This window comes from Chiloscyllium plagiosum, unplaced genomic scaffold (assembly GCF_037043375.1).
Source record: "Chiloscyllium plagiosum isolate Xiang-an unplaced genomic scaffold, Cpla_swu_hap1 HiC_scaffold_4, whole genome shotgun sequence".
NCBI lineage: Eukaryota > Metazoa > Chordata > Chondrichthyes > Orectolobiformes > Hemiscylliidae > Chiloscyllium > Chiloscyllium plagiosum.
In genome coordinates this window covers 13,210,449-13,226,548 of record NW_028270142.1, presented here as the reverse complement: position 1 = coordinate 13,226,548, position 16,100 = coordinate 13,210,449, and the positions used below count along the sequence as shown (strand labels likewise).

The 16,100-nt window shown below is 40.6% G+C and overlaps 1 protein-coding gene across 3 annotated transcripts in view; it reads left to right on the top strand.

Moving 5' to 3' along the window:
• stau2 (staufen double-stranded RNA binding protein 2) overlaps positions 1–7,983 on the top strand; it is a 358,377-nt gene extending 350,394 nt beyond the window's left edge. For 2 of the 3 annotated variants that reach the window (XM_087985971.1, XM_087985969.1), the window contains one exon: positions 6,854–7,983. In XM_087985971.1, the coding sequence (XP_087842097.1) occupies positions 6,854–6,889 (36 nt within the window). In that variant the 3' untranslated portion in view covers positions 6,890–7,983. The remainder of the gene's footprint in view (positions 1–6,853) is intronic. The other variant, XM_087985970.1, reaches the window with a different exon arrangement.
• Positions 7,984–16,100: the final 8,117 nt, after the last annotated feature.

Here is a 16,100-nt window from a genome sequence, read left to right as displayed (position 1 = left end):
TTCTGTCCGTATAGCAGAAGTAATCACAGGTGACCTTAAAAGTCTTGCCTGTAGCCACAATTCGCAAAGACATTTCAAAATTCCACAGGCTGGGCAATGACATAGAAATGATTTTTTTCTCATCTTGAACTGTGAGTATTCACTAACACACTCGTATTGGGAATGCTGCCTTTCTTGGGTGAAATGAGGTGGAGGGAATGGGTATCAGTAATTCTACTGCACTTACAGTCCCCTACTGTATTTGTGCTGAGTGGCTTGTGCTGCATTCTTTGGAATAATGTCCTCTTGTCAAAAGTCCAATGAGAGACATTGTCTGGTGTTCTTTGTTGGAGAAGTCCCTATCCCATTGTCTGGAGGATTATACCAAATTGTCATTTCTATGCAGTGTGAATGCTGACTGCTGACATTACCAGGAAGCTGCTATGTTTGTTTCTGATTTTCCCTCCAGATAAGCTTCTCTAAAAATCCATCCTGTATTCCCAGAATTGTCATGAAAGTTAAAGATTTCAAACGTATGTATAATTCCCCAATGTACCTGTCTTTCAGATCCAGGTTGACAGAAAGCACAGATTAAGGTTCTGCACTTAATAAGATTTGCTATTTATTACAAATAAATAGACTCTAGCCACAGCTAAGCAGTTATGGACCAATGTCTTGTAACTCTGCTCCATCAGACACACACATTGACCTGAAGGAGTGATTACCATCTTATCCTCATATCTGTCAAGGTGACGGCTGCACAAAAGTTTTGTGCAACTAGTTGCTTCCAAGGATCCACTGGACTCTTTTGTGAGGACCTTTGCTTCCTCCAACCATGGTTACTACAGATGCCATTTCTGCCAGGTCACACTGCTTTATCTTGTTTCCCCTAGTGTAGGGTACTATAAATTATGCAAGTGTCTTGTTGAGACAGCCTTTTCATAACACAGCTGAGAAGTGTATACCCAGTACCCTAGACACTTCGATGATGCCTATGTTCTTGAGAAATCTCATGTTCCTGCTTTGTTTCAAGGGTTTGATGCCACACAAGAATGGTTACTGGGAGACCAGGGCTACCGTCTACTCCATTACATAACCCTCCAGACCCCCTGACAAAGGCTGAACATAGATCAATACAGTCCATTCTTCTACTGAGGCAATCATGGAGTAGATGATAGGCTTGCTAAAAATGAAATTCTGATGCATGGATCAGCCTTGGGTTGTTAAGGGAAGAAGAGAAAGAGAGAGAGGAAAGGATGGAGAAAGGGAGAGGAAGACAGCTTCCAGACAAGAGTGTGCCATAAAATCCTAGCATGTTGTGCTGTGCACATGTGGAGCAGACAGAGGAGATCTGATGGACATTGAAGAGCCAGGGGAGCAGCAGCTATCTTTCAAGGAGGAAGATGAGGACATTGAGGAGGAGGAACACATGTTCAGTACAATAGAGTAGTGCAGCGTCAGATGCGACTGGCCAGACTGGATGTTAATTGACAGGCAGTTCCTATAATGTGAGCTGGATGCAGTGATCATCTTTTGATGTAAATTTGTTGTTGCTGAAATGGCAAGTGGTCCCTGATTGCTCACAAAAGTAAATGCAGCTTTATTTTGTTTTTCGTTCACTTTTGGCGATGTTGAATACAAGTTAACATTTTAAACCATTTGAAAGCTTTCTATCCTGTGATGCTTTCATACTGAGCAATGGGCATTAGGGAAAGAGTAATACTCCCTTATATTCTACAGTGATATGGCACTAAGGGCACATCACCTGTGGGGCGTGATTCTAGTAGTTGTGGTTACAATGTCAGTCAATCAGACGGGTGATGATGCAAACTAAATTTATGCATGTGGGCTTGTATATGCAATGAGGTTTCACCCATGCCATTTATGCACCCTCAGAAGCACTTTTTTTGTTCCCTGACACTAAGTGTACTATGATGGGAAACTCTTGGTGCTTGATCTGGTGCATGGCTGGGCTTTAATATGGCGCCAGTGGTTGGAATGCAGTGGGAGGTTCCAGCTGTGGTGAGTATTTCCACCATTGCTGAGCGCATAATAGAAATGTATGGTGCGGATATAATGAGGGGAGTACTGGAGCATTGTGTGAGATAACTTGCTGGAGCTCATGAGAAACTCTCTATGAAACTTCCCGATATTGACGTGAAATTGATACTTGGCTGATTTGTTTTGGCAAAATTCAGCTCAAATAAAACCAAAAAATTGGCATGAGTATTCTCTTCAAATTTAAATTTTACTTGTAAATCTTTCATATTACATTAGTTTCACTTTACTCATGAGCGCACTATTAATTATTTGTTGAGACTATCTTAGTTAGAGATCTCAATGTACTGGCTCACTTCTTCATTGGTTACAATGGACTTAAGCACATTTTCTTTATTTTGGGAAATGCAATGTATTTGTTCCTGTTAGTGTCCAGTGTCCTACCCATCCCACTGTGTGTTATGGCTGAACTTGCAGGCTCAGTTAGCCCATCATCCTGTACATTGTCAGATTTATTGTCCAAGATCACGGAATTGAAATGTTGTAAGTGAACTCAAATCCCTAGAAGGATTCTGCTAGCCATCACTCTGCAATAGATATTCATTTTAACAATATTGACACGATCTGTTCAATCCCTTATTTTCTTAATTAACTGACTGACCCCAGGTTACCCAGACTCTTCCTACTTCACTCTCTGATGCCTCAGCTCCAAATCTCTTTTCCACTTCTCATTGCCCCAGAGTGTACTACACACGATGCCCTTTATTCCAAGCCCAACCAATGCCACCACTGACTCACCTTTGCAGGTCCTGCACCTCCATTCAAGCTGCCATTCTCCATCTCCCCTCCATTATGCTGTACATTTAAAGAAAGAGAACGGCTTATTTACACACAGTTGCAACAGCCTGACTGTTGCAGGTCACCTTTAAACAATCATAAACCATGTGTCATGAGATTTTTGTCTGACACTGACAGATGTAATTTAAAAAAAACTCACTCTAATAAGTATTCATAGCAGACAAATGTATTTCCAGAATGAACCTGGTACAGATCTGTGTAATTTTTGATGCATCATAAATAGGCCCCTCATTTTACCAGTCAAATCCTGTCCAGCCATATCATCCTCCAAGCCCATTGCTTGCTCTTGACAGCTCAACATAATCCCCTGAAATGCGTGGGTCAAGTACTTATATTTTTGAGACTGGATTTTGCAGTAATAAATGTTTGCTGTGTCTCAAATCTGTGTGAAAGGTATTGTATTAGCAGTGGGACCATCAGCAGCTGTTATTTATTGGAGGATTAACATACATACTTTGAAACTGACTTGAAACTTGAAGGCTGTGAGTAAGACAAGTGATTTACAGAAATCACTGCTTCTTTTCGAACACACCATGGTAACTTTTATTTTCCTTTAGTAGTACTATTTTTAGAAGAAGGTTCAAAACCACTTAAAATACTTTGCATGTAAGACATTAATTAGAATGTAGTCCAGCAAGCAGCAAAGTTCACTCAGAATTTCTGGTTTTCAATAATTAGGCTAGAGCAGTGTGTGTCTGCCTTGCCCCACTCAACAAAACAGCGAGGATTTATTGTTCAGGAAGAACTTCCTCCTACAGAATTCACCTGTGTTCATAACCATTGAAATCATTGCAGTAATGTCCTGTAAGCTGATCCAAGACATGCCATGAGCGTTCTTACAGGTTAACACATGCCAGGTGGCAATATCTGGCATCATGGGACGTATGTAGCTAGTGCCCATGGACCATGCTTTGAGATTTTTGTGCTTGATTTCCAAACTGGAGCTCCGTCACAGCAAACAATGAGCTGAAGTCACCGAGTACCCACTCTAACTTCCATGACGAGAATACCCATGTGCAGCTTGTTCGACACATTTGGTAAAATGAGTATTAAATGAGGTGAGTTGTCAAGTTAATAAGCTACTTATCAAGCAGTAATTCCACTTAATTGGCAACTCATGGTTGCCAAGTGAGGAACTCCTCTCATCATTCCGGAAATGCATAAAAGATGTGTCAGGATGCTCCCGACGTCCAGATAGGTCTTGGCAGACTTCTCACCTGATCCTGCTACAAATTCCACCATAGCCCATTTTGCTGAGGAACCCATAAGATTCTGCTTGTGATTTCTGCTTCAGTAATCATTTTTATTCATCCTTTGCTTAATTGTAATTATTCCATCCTGCAACAATCCTTATTACTTTGAAAGTATCGCTGGTGCATCATTTTTACACAATAATGTCATTATTTTATATATAATGTAAATGTTCCCAATGAATTCTGCTCCTTTCCAAAGCATGGAAACAGACCATTTGGAGATGTTCCTCATGTCCTCTTTTAGTTTTAATCCATTGTTCTTTTGAGTTTTTCTACTGAATCTACAGTCCCCACCTTTTCATGCAGCACATTCCAGTCACAACTCACCATGTTTTAAAAAAACAGTATAATCACTTCCTTTTCATCTTTTGCTGGTCACTTCAAATCTGTATCTTCAGATTACCAACCTTTCCACCAGCAAAAACAGTCTAGGATTGGACTATTGAGTCTCTTGAGCCTCTTCCTGAACTTCTGTTAAAACGATCATGACTTTGAACTCTGTCAGTCTCATCCTAGCTCTTTCTCTGTTCTAAGAAGTACAACTCTTCTGCAGTCTTTCCACATTTGTTAAACCTGTTATTAAAAAAAATGCAAGTTGTTGTTATGTTGTTACGTTTCCTGATAACAGGAAACCTTGCATTAAAAACTCCACTTCGTAACAAGTCAATAGTTCTATCAGAATCTGCAGTTTGAAGCTCTCTGACGAGACTCCCAGACAAGGTTAGTTACCATTACCATAATGGCAATACTTGGTTTGATGTTAGTGTAGTTCTGACCTTCTGGTGCAAAGACATATCTAGTTGACAATTATTAATTTATCTTTTCTGTATGTGTAAGGTTTCAAATAAGTATCTTTTGTTATGTGTTCAAATCTCTGGAGTGAGACTTGAACCTTCTGACTTGGAAACAAATTTGCAACAAAGCTAATACCTAAACCCTTCCTTCAAATGCTTCAGCATCAGATAATTTATGCAATTCTTTAATCTTCTGTTATGTGCAAATGTTCCAGAAAATGGACACTTCATAACTACTAACTTAATTATTTTTCTCTTGGTTGCTTTATTTTTAAATTAATTTTATTTAGATGACTTTTCAATGTGCTTTTTTCTTTAAAAAAATTCCCAAGTCATGGATCCTCCTCTAATATGGCACTGCTTTTCTTTGTTGAAGATTTCCAAGGCCTAGGAAAGTGGAGCTGATCCAGAGAATCTTTGTTGTTCCTTTATTTGCATTTATCTGAAGCTTATTCTGATGTTGTGGCCTTTATAATGTCCTTTTAAGTTACCTGGTCAAGTTTAAACGTTATGCTGTTCCCAGGATTTTGGTGTGAGAATCTATCCTGGTGGATTAATCTTACTTACACTTATCTTTTTTTTGCTCTATTTACAATTTTCATAGATTCCAAAGAAGTTTGTGATCTCCTTAATCTGCCTCTGCCTGTATTGAATCTATTGGCTGAATGCCTGCAAATATTTTTGTAAAGGTTCAGATAATTGCTTTCAGTTCCCAACCCAAAAGATAATAGGCACAGTAGTAGAAGTGGATTTAGCCAGAACATTATGCAATTAGAATTATCTTATTGAGAAATCAATTGGAAAATAAAATCGGAAAACTCAATCTTTTGGATTCATTTCAGATCTGAACTTTTACAGTAAAAAGATGTTATTTTTAATGGGATATTCCGCAAAATTTTGTGTGGAAATAATTAGAGCTTAATTGTTTTCTGCAGTAATCTAAGCCTAAGATTTCAGCATATTCTGTTAACTGCAGCTGAATCCATGGACAATAAGGCAGGAAAAATCTGAAATATTAAAATAGTTGGAAAATACTGAAAATAAGTTAAGATGGCTCTCTTTTTCTTACCCAAAGCTATAAATAACCAGACCTATGGCTGTTTAGCAAATAGCAACATAAAATATTAATTTGTGTACTTTATTTTCAAAATACTTTTTTCAGTATTGTGTAAAAGTAATAGCATCAAGATAATATTAAATGACCAACTTCACAATAACACATAACATATGAATGTGGTATTTGAACTGCTTCCAGTTAATCTATGTTGTCTTTTGAAAATTTGACTGGTGCTGTAGCCCTGGAAGGCATTTGGTGCATTGCCACTTGGGCCTAGAATGTGAATGTTGTTAGTTTGACCATGGCAGACATCAAAGTCAAGACAGTCTTTGCCTTACTAGATAATGCACAGTTGTCATTTCAGAATCCCAGCCCAAATATATTATTTCATTCAAAAGCTACTGTATGTTGGATACTGGAAATCTGACGTACAGGCAGAAAATGTTCAAAATACACAGCAGATCAGACACGTTGGTAATGAACTTTTTAAAACAATACTGTAGTAATTTCATGCTGCAACAATGCAGATTCACTGTTATAACTCCCTTAACTAGTGCAGGTGTAGATTTCACCAGCCTCCTATGAGGTGAAATCATTTGCTAATGTATGCTTGTAGCATGAGAGATACGTCAGAACTCAGAAAATTAAATAATCTTAAAAATATCTACTCATTCTAAAACTGTCTTTATTGAATTTCAAAGCACTTGGCAAACACTAGTTCAATGCATCAAAACTCCTTCTATGATAGTACTTCTTTCATCTCTCATTTACTATAATCATGAAAATATTCACATTATTATTGTCCACTATTTTATAATTGTGTTCATTTTTTATACTGATGATGTTGTTAATTGTAATCAATTTATTGTGGGTCTCAGGTTTTTGTACTAATTTAGATCCATTCATCTTTACAGACAAGTCAAACATCTGGCACAGAAAGCAGATCATAAACAGACTAACTCAGGCACCACAGCTCAGGACTGCAAGGATTCAAAGGCTGTCGTCAAGGAGCCTGTAGCACCCACGGCTGCCAATGCATCCTTATAAACCTGTCAACACGCGATAGGGTGTATATGTATGAGGAAATGACCAATACCATTATATGAATTTATGTGAAGACAACACTAACAGATTGCAAGTGAAAAAAATAATGCATGGTGCAGTTAATGTGCAAGGGAAATGAGCAGACTGTATTGATTCCCCTTTGCAATGAAAAATAAATACTTGTGTCGGTTACCTGTTAGCAGTAGATTTGCTCTCATGCTCTGAGCTCATATATCAATTTTTAGTGGAAAGTGATTTTTTTAAAAAGTTGATAAGATAAATATACTTCAGCACCATTGGCTATAAATACTTCACCATTGTTTCAGCAACAACCAATTTTTCTTACTGTAGCTTTAGTTTCAGCTTTTTATGATGCTTGAGTAAAGTTAACCAATGGCAGTGCCGTGAGAGTTGTAGTTGTTGTCTTCATATATAGTCATCCAGCTTATCTTTTTATGCTGATATAAGCATTTGTCATACTATATGCATATATATGATAAAGATACAGACTGCTACTCAAGAGTTGTATGCAAAGGCAAAACCTGAATCATAAAGAAAAATGCTTATTGATACATGAACTGATGTTAGCACTGATCAGTAGAGGTTATAAGATTATACTCCAGGAAAGCAGTTATGGTGTTTGATTTTCATTACCATCAGAGGTTTAAGGTGTCTTACCTAGCAGTAACATTTTGTATCCTTTGCTCATCTGTTCTGTGAAGCACATCTACACCCATTCTGTGTGTTGTACAACCCACCGTGTGCATCAACTGAGTGTTTTTAATAACTGCATTCAGACCTGGATAAATAAGGTAATCTTACCAGAAAGGTCCAGGTCTACAGAAAAGAATATCGCAGTGATATATTTAAAATATGTGGTTATGGGTAATCTATGATAATTGGGCAGAAGGTGTCAATCTTGGTTGAATTTTATACGGATTACGTAGTTTTGAATTAATGATTGGTCACATGCAGTAAAACCACATCAGTTCATGTGTAATTCTGTCTACTGTCTTTATTTAAATACCGTTTTTAAAGCAATATGGCTTTCTAAGGGTGTCAACCCTAAAGATGTTAACCTTGAAGATATTAGTTGACTGGAATTTAATTGAGGTGATGATAATTTTACTCACCTTGGGTAAGGCCCATCATATATCACACAGCTAAGTGGCCACTAATGGGCCTTTCTTGAGATTAAGGATCCCTGGGTGGAAACACTAGCCCCTGATAGCTGCCAGCCAATCAGAAGCCAACAGCTCTCCACTTTGAGCAATGTCATTGGGAGAAGTTGCATTTTCCAGCAATGCACCTACCAGAGTCCATGGATCCAGAAGGACCCAGGTCACCCATAAGTGAGGGCAGAATGGGAATTACAGGGTGGGGGTTGCAAACAGTAGGGAAAGAAGATTGGAGGTAAGAGCAGGAGTTAGCTTTTAGTGGTTTTAGATCTCACAGAAGCTGCCGGGTTTGCTTTTCTTGATTTCTGGCAAATAACAACAGCAGCAAAATGAGGCTGTGAAGTTGGTATTAATTGCATGCATTAGCTAACAGTAGAGTGGAATTCTTGTTCACCCAGGAAGCCTACCTTGTGCCAATAATAGTGGCTTGTTGTATTTGGAACAGGTAGCCCACAACCTGTTTGGATGATTTGGATAAACATACCCCAGTTCTAGTCAGAGAAGCCCACAGACCCAAGAGGAACATAAGAAATAGGAGCAGCAGTAGTCCACATGGATCCTTGTATTATATAAGACCTTTATAAATATAGAAGTCATTATATAAGACATGAAACTAAACAATGTTGTGTTTCCTTGCTCGGGGTGGGGGTAGATCTATTACGCTATGTTCACATGTACTCAATGCCTAATCAAGAGACCTGACATCATTAGAGCCATTCCCCTTGCTGCTGAAACTCTTGCTCCCATCCTGTAACTCCTATCTGCTCTCACTTATTCGTAACCTGGGTCTCTCCCTCGTTGCATTTCCAGTTGCCCGTACTGTAGGGAAATAGATGGTGACATCTTGCAAAATGTCCAGATTACAGAGGAGGAAGTGCTGAATGTCTTGAAACGGTTAAAGGTGGATAAATCCCCAGGACCTGTTCAGGTGTACCCGAAAACTCTGTGGGAAGCTAGAGAAGTGATTGCTGGGCCTCTTGCTGAGATATTTGTATCATCGATAGTCACAGGTGAGATGCCAGAAGACTGGAGCAAACGTGGTGCCACTGTATAAGAAGGGTGGTAAAGACAAGCCAGGGAACTATAGACCGGTGAGCCTGACCTCGGTGGTGGGCAAGTTGTTGGAGGGAATCCTGAGGGACAGGATGTACATGTATTTGGGAAGGCAAGGACTGATTCGGAATAGTCAACATGGCTTTGTGTGTGGGAAATCATGTCTTACAAACTTGATTGAGTTTTTTGAAGAAGTAACAAAGAAGATTGATGAGGGCAGAGCAGTAGATGTGATCTATATGGACTTCAGTAAGGCATTCGACAAGGTTCCCCATGGGAGACTGATTAGCAAGGTTAGATCTCATGGAATACAGGGAGAACTAGCCATTTGGATACAGAACTGGCTCAAAGGTAGAAAACAGAGGGTGGTGGTGGAGGGTTGTTTTTCAGACTGGAGGCCTGTGACCAGTGGAGTGCCACAAGGATCGGTGCTGGGCTGATCATTTATGTCATTTACATAAATGATTTGGATGCGAGCATAAGAGGTATAGTTAGTAAGTTTGCAGATGACACCAAAATTGGAGGTGTAGTGGACAGCGAAGACGGTTACCTCAGATTACAACAGGATCTGGACCAGATGGGCCAATGGGCTGAGAAATGGCAGATGGAGTTTGATTCAGATAAATGCGAGGTGCTGCATTTTGGGAAAGCAAATCTTAGCAGGACTTATACACTTAATGGTAAGGTCCTAGGGAGTGTTGCTGAACAAAGAGACCTTGGAGTGCAGGTTCTTGAGTGCTTCTTGAAAGTGGAGTATTGAGTACAGGAGTTGGGAGGTCATGTTGCGGCTGTACAGGACATTGGTTAGACAATTCTGGTCCCCTTCCAATCAGAAAGATATTGTGAAACTTGAAATGGTTTAGAAAAGATTTACAAGGATGTTGCTAGGGTTGGTGGATCTGAGCTACAGGGAGAGGCTGAACAGGCTGGGGCTGTTTTCCCTGGAGCGTCGAGGGCTGAGAGGTGACCTTATAGAGGTTTACAAAATTATGAGGGGCATGGATAGGATAAATAGACACAGTCTTTTCCCTGGGGTCGGGGACTGGCAGGTGGGACTAGATTGGGTTGGGATATCTGGTCGGCATGGACGGGTCAGACCGAAGGGTCTGTTTCCATGCTGTACATCTCTATGACTCTACTGCTGTTCTCGGTGCTTCCTGCAATGGAGAGTTGAACATAGTGTATTCATGCATTGTACCTTTCTTCTAATCAAACAAAAGCATGGTGTCAGTAGTTCCCTGGTGCATTCACCATGGCAATGTTGACCAATCAGCACCCTTTTCCAATACAGTATAAATTGTTGTTCCCTATGAAATTTGGGATTCTTGCATTTCATGATTGAGTGCAACGTGTAAAACTTTGACAGCATGTTTCTTTTTCAGTAACACGCAAGTACTGTACATGCAAGCAACGAGCAAGACAAAAAGTTTATCCTCCTACAGGTTAACTCAAGCCCAAATTTCTTTCTACATGAAACTATATGAGCTTTTACCCCCCATTGGGACCAGAGACCAAGAATGCTGGGAAACTGTTAGACAGGCCCTTTGTAAGAAGTACAGAATATTTTTAACATAAGCGTTTCCTTTACATTGATGCTGTCAGTCTACTGCACAGAGCTGGTAAGAAGCTGCCCAGTGATTGGAAATAGGAAACCAAGATACAGATTGCCATAATTGGGAACCCAAAAGATAAACCTACCATTCAAATAGACTAGCATGACCTTATTTGGATCCGTTTGCTTTTGGAGAGAAAAGGTTAAATAACAACTAACCTTTTATGTGTTTTAAGCGTCAGATTTCTCTGCAGATAACAGAGTGGAAGAAACATGAACCTGAGTGGGTTCTGCCTGTCTCTGTCCACCCAACTTTTATATTTTTGATTACTATCCACTGAACATGACTACTCCAGGTGCCATGGACAGAACATATTGATAGAACTCCACCCAGCACAACTGCGGAAGAACAGAAAATCATTCACTTGTTTCTTTAAACCACCTTGATGCTGGAAATGTCATGGCCGCCAAGTGAAAGCGTGACCACTGAAATCTGTTTGAAGCCAGCCCAGTCACCAACCTTCACTAAGTGTGAGCCATTTTATTTTTATTGGACTCTAACTTACTTAATGTATCCTTTACCACAGTGTAATCTAAGAATATAAAGTATAATGATAGATGGGTCTTGCATGTGGACGAAACAGGTATTCTATAGAACGGTCAGCAAACATAATGAAACACTAGCACGATGTTGGGTAGGTGTGGTCCATGGCAGATAGAAGGAACCATCTGAGAACATGTTCGTGTACTTGTGCTTTTCACCTTCTAAGGTTTAACTGTTACTCCATAGCAGAAGAAGCAGCTAGCTGTTTAATGGCCATCTGGTAAGTTGTTGTGGTTCTGTTCGCCGAGCTGGAAGTTTTTGTTGCAAACGTTTCGTCCCCTGGCTAGGCGACATCATCAGTGCTTGGGAGCTTCCTGCGAAGCGCTTCTTTGATGTTTCCTCCGGTGTTTATAGTGGTCTGTCCCTGCCGCTTCCGGTTGTCAGTTTCAGCTGTCCGCTGTAGTGGTTGGTATATTGGGTCCAGGTCGATGTGTTTGTTGATGGAGTTTGTGGATGAATGCCATGCCTCTAGGAATTCTCTGGCTGTTCTCTGTCTGGCTTGCCCTATGATAGTAGTGTTGTCCCAGTCGAATTCATGTTGCTTGTTGTCTGCGTGTGTGGCTACTAAGGATAGCTGGTCGTGTCGTTTCGTGGCTAGAAAAAACACACCGGATCTTCAACGCCACACTCACAGGAATCCGATTCACGAGAGAAGAAGAAAAGGATAGCCAACTCCCATTCCTAGACGTGATGGTACAGAGAACACCGAACGGAGAATTCACTACAAGGGTATACAGGAAAGCCACACACACAGACCAAGTCATAAACTATGAAAGTAACCACCCCAACACACACAAACGAAGCTGCATCAGGACACTATTCAAAAGGGCCACAGCACACTGCAGTACACCAGAACTGCAAAAAGAAGAAGAGGAACACCTATACAAGGTATTCACCAAAAACGGATACCCGCGCAACTTCATCAACAGATGCCTAAGAGAAAGACCACGGAACGAGGACTTACCACAACCAAAAGGACTAGCCACACTACCATACATCAGGAGCATCTCGGAACTGACAGCCAGACTACTGCAACCCCTAGGAGTCATAACGGCACACAAACCAACAGCCACGCTCAGACAACTCACCAGAATGAATGACCCGATACCCAACATGAGCAAAACTAATGTAGTGTACAATATACCATGCAAGGACTGCACAAAACACTACATAGGACAAACAGGAAGACAGCTAACAATCCGCATACATGAACATCAACTAGCCACGAAACGACACGACCAGCTATCCTTAGTAGCCACACACGCAGACAACAAGCAACATGAATTCGACTGGGACAACACTACTATCATAGGGCAAGCCAGACAGAGAAAAGCCAGGGAATTCCTAGAGGCATGGCATTCATCCACAAACTCCATCAACAAACACATCGACCTGGACCCAATATACCAACCACTACAGCGGACAGCTGAAACTGACAACCGGAAGCGGCAGGGACAGACCACTATAAACACCGGAGGAAACATCAAAGCAGCGCTTCGCAGGAAGCTCCCAAGCACTGATGATGTCACCTAGCCAGGGGACGAAACGTTTGCAACAAAAACTTCCAGCTCGGCGAACAGAACCACAGCAACGAGCACCCGAGCTACAAATCTTCGCACAAACTTTGAACATCTGGTAAGTGTTTAATGTCTGTGCTATTTTAAACCTTGGAATAGAATGGTACTAATGGTTAGATTAATAAAATATATTTTAAAAAGGAAAATAAATAACTTTTAAAATACTTAACTACTTAAGTATTTTCAGGATGGCAGGTCAATGATGTGACATGTTTGCAGTTTATGGGAGCACTTCCACATGCCAGTGTGGCCCAGGCCAAACATATCTGTGGTAAGATACTTGTGACTGGAGGAGCTGTGGCTTAGAATGTGAAGTGGATGCTGAGCTGCAGAGAAATAAGAGTGTGGGAAAGATATTCGGATACTTTGTACCAGAAGACATTCCCCCCTCCCCTTCCAATAAGATTTCTAATTTGGATAGTGATCAGGGATGGTTGAGTGTGACTGCAAGTGAGACACAGAAGAGGACCCAGAGGATAGGAACCTCAACCTTGCAATTGTTCAACAAGTTTAAGATTCTTTCAGCTTCTTTGGTTCCGCGTGAAGGCTACAGGGTGTATGAGTCAACTGACTGCAGCAAAGGAAACCATTCAGATCTGAGGAGCAAAATAAAAAAATCGTAATGTAATAGGGAATAGTATAGTGAAGGGAGATTGGTGCTGTTCTCAACAGCAAGAAATGAGTGAGGTGGTGGCAAAGTGATAGTGTCACTGGACTAGTAACCCAGCAACACGGTGGCTCAGTGGTTAGCACTGCTGCCTCACAGCGCCAGGGACCCAGGTTCAATTCCAGCCTTGGAGTGGAGTTTGTACATTCTGCCTGGGTGTGCTTCGGTTTCCTCCCACAATCCAAAGTTGTGCAGGTTAGGTCAATTGGCTACGCTAAATTGCCCATAGGGATGCCTAGGTTAAGTACATTAGTCAGGGGCAAATATAGGATAGGGGAATGGGGCTGGGTGGGTTACTCTTCGGATGGTCGGTGTGGACTTGTTGGGCCGAAGAGCCTGTTTCCACACTGTAGGAATTCTAATTCTAAAACCCAGGCTCATGTTCTGAGATTTGGGTTCAAATGCCACTGTGACAATTCGTGATCTAGAATTAAAAGCTAGCCTGATGGCAACCATGTAATCGTTCATAAAAATGAATTTATCATTTATAAAAATGAATTTCAAGTTCCCTTAAGGGGTGTAAATCTGTTTCCTTATCTGGTCTGGCCTCCTTGTGGCTCCAGACCCACAGCAATGTGATTGGTCCTTCTCTGCCCTTGGACTTGCTAGCACCATTCCACTCAGTTCAAGAGGCAATAAGGGATGCACAACAAATGCTGACTTAGCCAGCTCCAGGGTTTGGGACATGTGTTTAGGGTGAGAAAGAAACCTGCAGCGGGAGGGGGAGGATCAAGTTGTCATTGTTCGTGTAGGTACTGATGCCATAGGGATGACAAAGCAAGTCATTCTACACAGTATGAGAAACTAGGCACCAAAGCAATGAATAAATTGACATCAAACAAGCAAGATTAGGGAAATGAATGTGTGGTTCAATGGTTTCCATTTGAACTATGCTAGGGCCAGTGTTCTCATGAGCTGCATAGCTCAACAAGTGGAAAGGGCTATAAACTAACGAATGGGTCAAGGAGTCAAATTTGGAAAGATATGGTAAATTGAAGAGTAGAGACGAGGCAAGGTGCAATGTAATAATCTGGAAAATGATAAACAGACCAGAAGAGGAAGAGATAAAGAGTATGAATCTGATAGTAAATCAAGATAAGAGATTACAAAATAAAATGACAATTAAAGGCTCTATTCCTGAATGCACTTAGTATTTGGAATGAAACATTTGATCTAATAAGTACGAATTGAAATAAATTGTACAACTTAAGAGCCATCAGAGAGAAATAGCTGCATAACGATATAGACTGGGACTTGACTTTTGAAGGGTACGTGACATTTAGGGAGGACAGGAAGCTAAGAAAAGTTGGAAGGATGGCTCTGTTAATTAGTAATGGTATTAGCATAATAAAGAGGTAGGAGCCAACTTTCGAAAACCAGGCAGTAGAAGCGCTTTGGACCAATGTGAGAGATGATAAAGACAAGAAGTCACTTTTCAGAGTGACGTACAGGTGCCCTAATGTAAACATTTGGTAAAATGGAGTAGAAATAATGGGAACTTATCAGAAAGGTGTGATGTGCCACAGGAACATGTGAGGATCTCAACTTTTTACAATTTATATATGAGTCAGAACCAAAGGCAGGGTTGCTAAATTTACTGATGACAAGGAAAGGTAGAAAATAAGTTGTGAAAGAGTTCAAAAGGAAGCTGCAAAGGGATATGGATAGGTTACATGTGTCGGAAAATGTGAAATTATCCATTTCAGCAACAATAAAAATACAGAAGCATATTATTTAAATGGAGAGAGATTACGAAGGCATGGTTCTAAGAATATTGAATCTGGAAACTAAATCTTCAGGGATTTGGGACTTTTAGAAAGGATTGGCAGGAAGGGAAGAGTGGTTGGTAGACTTTCTTCATACAAGATAAAATTAGTACATTAGCAAGAAATGCTCTTGTATTGGATGATGTAGGATCCATATGTGTGGTGGTCAGAAATAATAAAGGGGAAGAAGATACTGGGTGGAAGTAGATTATAGGCCCCCCTAACAGTATCTGTAGGGCAAAAAATAAATCAGGAGATAGTGAGGGCAGGCAAAAAAGGCAGTACATTAATCACAGCTGATTTTAATCTTCTTGTAGATTGGAAAAATCAAATTGGAGGAAGTAGCCATGGGGATGATCCTACAGTGTATTCAGGATACTTTCCCGATAACAGTATATTATTATGGATGTAGGTTTGCTCACTGAGCTGGAAGGTTCGTTTTCAGATGTTTTGTCATCATACTAGTTAATATCTTCAGTGTGCCTCTGAAAGAAGCACTGGTGGTCTTGCCCACTTTCTATTTATAAGCTTGAATTTCCTAGAGTTCCTGTTGGAATGCCATGCTTCTAGGAATTCTCGTGTCTCTGTTTGGCTTGTCCTAAGATGGATGTGTTGGCCCAGTCAAAGTGGTATGCAAGATCCCTTAGCATCATGGTAGCCCACAAACCCACCAACACACTAAGACAGTAGCTAGTGAACTTGAAAGACCCTATACAGACA